Source organism: Mustela nivalis (assembly GCF_964662115.1).
Source record: "Mustela nivalis genome assembly, chromosome: 2".
In the NCBI taxonomy this organism is placed as follows: Eukaryota; Metazoa; Chordata; class Mammalia; order Carnivora; family Mustelidae; genus Mustela; species Mustela nivalis.
The window spans coordinates 148640396-148646936 of NC_139021.1; the positions used below are offsets into that span (position 1 = coordinate 148640396).

The 6541-nt window shown below is 39.7% G+C and overlaps 1 protein-coding gene across 1 annotated transcript; it reads right to left on the reverse strand.

The window, feature by feature from the left end:
* Positions 1-3650: 3650 nt before the first annotated feature.
* On the reverse strand, positions 3651-4589 carry LOC309859369 (olfactory receptor 6C75-like; the record flags this gene model as incomplete). Its single annotated transcript, XM_082720002.1, has 1 exon — positions 3651-4589. The coding sequence occupies one exon, from the start codon at positions 4587-4589 to the stop codon at positions 3651-3653; it is 939 nt and encodes a 312-aa protein (XP_082576128.1).
* Positions 4590-6541: the final 1952 nt, after the last annotated feature.

The window sequence follows — 6541 nt, forward strand, 5'->3', positions numbered from 1 at the left end:
TGAACTCTCTACTCTGTTCCACTGGTCTATGTCTGTTTTTGTGCCTGTACCATGCTGTCTTGCTGATCACAGCTTTGTAGCAAAGCTTGAAATCAGGGCTGATATCCATGATCTATAAAGAACTCCTCAAACTCAACACACACAAAACAGATAATCACGTCAAAAAATGGGCAGAAGACATGAACAGACACTTCTCCAAAGAAGACATACAAATGGCTATCAGACACATGAAAAAATGTTCATCATCATTAGCCAGCAGGGAGATTCAAATCAAAACCACATTGAGATACCACCTTACACCAGTTATAATGGCCAAAATTAACAAGACAGTAAACAACAAATGTTGGAAATGATGTGGAGAAAGGGGAGCCCTCTTACACTATTGGTGGGAATGCAAGTTGGTGCAGCCACTTTGGAAAACAGTGTGGAGATTCCTTAAGAAATTAAAAAATAGAGCTGCCCTATGACCCTGCAATCGCACTACTGGGAATTTACCCCAAAGATATAGATGTAGTGAAAAGAAGGATGATCTGTACCCCAATGTTCATAGCAGCAATGGCCACAATTGCCAGACTGTGGAAAGAGCCAAGATGCCCTTCAATAGTTGAATGGGTAAAGAAGATATGGCCCATATATACAATGGAGTCTTATGCCTCCATCAGAAAGGATGAATACTCTACATTGTATCAATTTTGTATCAACATGGACAAGACTGAAGGATATTATGCTGAGTGAAATAAGTCAAGCAGAGAGAGTCAATTTTCATATGGCTTCACTTACTTGTGGAGCATAAGGAATAACATGGAGGCCATTAGGAAAAGGAAAGGAAAAGTGAACTGGGGGAAATCAGAGGGGGAGACTGTGGACTCTGAGAAACAAACTGAAGATTTTATAGGGAAGGGGGGTGGGGGAATGGGTGAATCTGGTAGTGGGTATTAAGGAGGGCATGTATTGTATGGAGCACTGGGTGTGGTGCATAAACAATGAATCTTGGAATACTGAAAAAATAAAATAAAATAAAAATTTAAAAAAAAACATATAGACAAGAAAACAAACTATTAAAAAAAATGGAAGAAGAAACTGAATAGACACTGTTCCAAAGAGGACAAACAAATGGCCCACAGGTACATGAAAAGATGCTCACCACCACTAATGCAAATGCAAACGTCACTAAAGGAAAAATACAAGTAAGACCACAATCAGATATCACTTCACACTTCTTTAGATAGCTTTTACCAAAACTCCCCACAAAGGATAAGAAGAGTTAGGAAGCATGTGAAGAAAAAGGGACGCTTGTACACTGTTGATGAAAATGTAAACTGGTGAAGCCTCTCTGGTAAACATTGTATTTTCTGAAACACTTCAAAATAGAATTACCATTTGATCTAGCAATCCCACCTCTGGGTATATAGCCAAAGAAATTGAAATATGGATCTCAAAGAGATATCTGTACTGCGTGTTCACTGCAGCAGGTTTCACAATTGCTACAATGTGCAAATAACCTTAAAGTCCATGAAAAGACGAATGGATAAATAAAATGCAGTATATATACATTATGGAATATCATTCAATCTTTGCAAAGAAGAAGATCTTGCCACTTGCAACCACATGGATATACGTGGAGGACACTATTCTAAGGAAAAATGCTGGCAACAGAAAGACAAACATTGCATGATTTCACTTATATGTGGAATCTAAACAAATACCTGGAAGCAGAATGTAGAAAGGTGATTGCCAGGGGCTGAGGGAGAGTGAAATAAGGAGGTATTGATCAAGTTTCAGTTATACATAATAAGTAAGTTCTGTAGGTCTGTATAGCATAGGGCCTGTGACTAAGAATAGTTTATTGCCTACTTCAGATTTTGCTAAGAGATTTAGATCTTAAATTAACTGCTTTTACCTACCACGTAAGGGCAAAAATTCAACAACAAAAGGGTCAGGAAGAAATTTTTGAAAGTGATAGATAGATTAATGGCATTGATAGTAATGATGGTTTTAAGGGTGTATACTTATTTCCGAATACATCAAATTATAAACATGATATATACAGCTTTTTGAATGTCAATCATACATCAGTGAAGTAGTTTAATTTTTATATTTGGAAATGTCATGAATACAGAATTAGCTTAGGGAACTTGTCTCAATAAAATGTTTTAAGGATCACAACTTAGTGCATTAATCTCCAAATTAGGGTATGTCCTTCACGGGGGATCATATACAGCTGGCAATGACCATCCTGGATTTATAGACTCAGTTTTGGATTTATAGTCTTCATTTTTCTATTTGTCAAGCTCAGTCTTCAAGTCTCTCTCAAGATAATATGAAGTGCATTTAGTTACTTTAAGTATAATAAATTATTATCAAACAGAAAACAAGATTCACACTGTTTTCTGTAGTTTGAACACAATTCCTTGATTTATTGCTAAATTATTGAAACTTATATACTTCCATACACTTCAGGAGTTCAAATCACAGGGTAGAACATTATTTCCATGTTTCTGCAGCATCTTGCTGCTATGTCCATGAGTATTTTCAAGTGGACCCTAGAGATTATCTGGCTCAATCTTCGTATTTTATGAAGAAGGGGACTTACATATTTTTGGAAGTTGACCAGTTGAAGGCAGCACAGGCTTGTCCAGTGCAAATGATTCAGAGTCTACTTTGGCCCCTTTGAATTCCATTCCCACTGGCACTTCCCTAAGCCATTATTCTTTTTCTTGGGAAGGAGAATGCGTACAGTGTCTGTGCCCATTGTTGTACTCTGATCTTGGCTTTTACAACCTCTGTTCAATACAATGTGTACAGTCATTTGTGAATTTTTAGGGCATCTTTGATATTTCTTCATTGTCCATCAGGTGAAATCTGATCTTTGTAATGGAACCATCAAGGCCAAATAAGATCTAATATTGGTGTAGAATATGATTCATGAAAGGTATTTGAGATTATCTAACCTTGGGGTCTGGTTTAGAAATAAAATAAAAGTTGTGTTAATCTTTGTAAAGATGTTTCCTCTGAAGAAAATATAGATACATCCTAGTTGGGAAATAATTGCGAAAGGTACAAAAGTTTAAGGATTGAGTTCATGGAAATATTAGTTCTAATGTGGGTTATTTACTAATAACCCACATTATTATTATTAACAAGGTTCTTCACAAGATAACTTTATAGTTGACAACACAAGTCAAGCAAAAAAACTGTTTAATTAGTTTCTTTTCATTAGCACTATGAAGTATGTAAGCAAATAACTTAGGTTCCCTCAACCTGACACTTCAGAAGAAATTTTGGAAGTATGAGATAAGTGCTCCCTTCCACAGATATACACAAGTACTCTGTGACCGCTTTAGGAGAGGAATCAATCATAATTATGCATTATGCATCTGAGGGGTTAGAGCTAGAATAAATAACTTAAAAAATAGGAGCTGGACAGCTGTGGGATGATGTAGTCATTCCTTCTTCCTGGACAGTGGTCTAAGCCTGAAAAGAATTCTGTTTCTCTCCAGCATGGGATGATGCACACATATATACCTAAGCTAACAACATTTCAGAGCATACCTGAATCAAACCAAATATATTCCAAGGTGCCAGAATGCAGACAAATGGTTCTCTGAAGCCCTCCACTCCAAGGCCATGTTATTTTTTTTTTTTCATCTTCATCTTTTCATTCTGCACATCATCTCTCTCAGAGCCCGGTGGACCTGCTTGTTCCGCAGAGTGTAGATGACAGGGTTCAGCAGTGGGGTCACCACTGTGTTCACAAGGGCAGCCTCTCTGTTGGAGTCCAGCCTGTTTTTTTGTCTTGGTTTCACATATATAAAGACACTACTTCCATACATCAGAGAGAGGACTATGAGGTGAGAGGAGCAGGTGGAGAAAGCTTTCTGTTTCTCCTTGGCTGATGGGAGTCGTACAATTGTGACTACTATGTTGCTGTATGCAATGATGGTTATGATAAGGGATGTCAACAAAATAAATAAGGCAAGGAAAAAAGCCAACATTTGGATAGACCAGGTGTCAGAACAGGAGAGTTGAATCAGGGGGCCTATGTCACAGAAGAAATGGGGGATGACATAGGGACCACAGAAGGATAACTGGGAAATCTTCACTAGTGGACCTGTGATAAGACTGAAGGACAATGTGAAGCAGGAAGCGACCAGGATAAAGCAAGTCTTCAGGTTCATGATAGTCGGGTAATGCAGAGGCTTGCAAATGGCCACATACCGATCCAGAGACATCACTGCTATGAGGAGGAAACCTGTTGCTCCCAGAAATACAATAAGAAAGGCTTGTATGAAACAGGCAGGAAAGGAAATAGTTTGCCTGCCTAAAAGAAAGATGTGCAACAACTTAGGGATAACAGCATTTATGAAACAACACTCCAAAAAGGAAAAGATGCTCAGGAAAAAGTACATAGGTGTGTGGAGTTGGGAATCGGCACAGGTGATGGTGATTATGACTGCATTGCCTACAGTGGATGCCAGGTATGCCATCAGGTGTACAAAGAAGAGGACCTTTCCCAGGTGCTGGATGGCAGGAAACCCCTCCAAGGTGAATTCTTGGACAGTTGTACCATTCCTCATTTCCATGAACATCTTCTTCTATAGCAACATCCCTGCTGGTCTTATCCTTCAATAGAGACATCAGGGAGCACAAAGGTTTTAGAGGAGCATATGATCCAGTTATCTGCCTATCCAAAAAGGTGACTAGGCTGATAGGAAAGTAGTTTAGGCAGTTGGTCCTTGAATTAGAAGGACCTGAGTTCAATACTAGTTCAATACTAAGTTCTAACTCCAAAGGGATGTATCTCCTTTGGAAAGGATGTTAGGCTTTGTGAACTTCACTTTCAGCCTCTTAGAATGAAGATGATACGAACGACCTGTTCATGTTCTTGTGAGAATTAATTAAGATAAAGCATGTAACTCACTTGGCGTATGAAGTTAATGTTTCCTTTGTGTCCCTCAAAGTCTAATTGTAATGTTATGGTCATTAATATAATGCTTAAATAGAGCATCACTAGGAGGCAGGAGTTGGTATTTTTGTAATTATACTACATTTTATTGTTTTTAATAATATTATCAATTTGTAAGTAAGCATAACAGTGATATTAGTAATGTTCTTTTGAATATCTGATTTAATAATGTATACATTTTATAGTCCAAGTTGTCAGATCATCATAACTTGTTGAGGACTTATGCATGGTACTATGCTTATCACTGATATTCAGTATTTCTATTTTTCTTCAAAATAACCATGAGCCCCTTTTTCTCCAGAAGCAAAAACTGAGGCTTAGAGAGTTCCAGAGAGCTTAGGTCACAGAGTTAGTTCTTGAGCTGGAACTGCCAGATCTTAGAGCCCCTCCTGTTTTTAACTACAGTGTTAAAACATTTTTTTAATATAATTTTTTATTTTTTATAAACATATATTTTTATCCCCAGGGGTAGAGGTCTGTGAATCACCAGGTTTACACACTTCACAGCACTCACCAAAGCACATACCCTCCCCAATGTTCATAACCCCACCCCCCTTCTCTCAACCCCTCTCCCCCCAGCAACCCTCTGTTTTGTGAGATTAAGAGTCACTGATGGTTTGTCTCCCTCCCAATCCCATCTTGTTTCATTGATTCTTCTCCTACATATACTCACTCTTACATCAAAGCTCAGGAACATTTTCTCTCTTCAGTCGTCTCAGTGACTTCTCTGAGGATGGTTTTTGGCTCCTGCATATCAGTACTAGGGTAAAGGGTGGCAGTGTGGTATGTGTCAATCTCACTTACCAACTGTTGGCCCAGTCCTCTGAAGAGCTGGTCTTGAAACCGAACTCCTCACCCCTGAGTGGCACAGCATCAAGGAGCCCCTGCTTCTGTTCCTGTTGACACCATTAAGTCCATCAAGGCACCAGGACCCCGAGACCAGGTGCACACACAAGTCACCAAATGGAGGGCAGGGCTTCCTCCTCTTGCAGCTATTGTATTCTAAGAAATCAAGAGCTTGCTCTAGGCTGAGGGGAAAAGAGAGAGAAGGAATCTCATTTGTTACAGCCTGTTGTCCTTGAGGGGGTGAATGTGCATCACATGCTGTCAGGGTCTGGCCAACAAAGCCCTGTTTCCACAGCCCAGAATGTGTCATAGCACAAGTCTACAGGGCAGCCTTGACCACTGAAACCCTAGAAAGGATCAGAGAGATTAAAACAACCATATTTCACTGCCTTCAATTCAGGACTGGAGCTTGACTCCCAGACTACGTAGGGTTCTGATGAAAGGTCTGGCCCTGCCTCCCTCAGTGGGTTAAAGCCCACCAAACATGCAACGTTGCTGCCCACCTCCCATACTCTTCAGCAGGAGCTGGCATCTTCTATGTTAAGCTCTGGGTGTTACCAAGACAAGGCTCCCTCTACTGCAGTGCTCCTCATAATGGGTTCCACTCCTCCAAGACACCTTCTAAGTCACAAAGCTCCTCCACCAAATGCTCACCTTTCCAAGGGAGAAGCAGCCTTATTTTACTGTATCCTAATGAGAAGCTGCTGACAGGCAAGTCTGAGGCTCTGT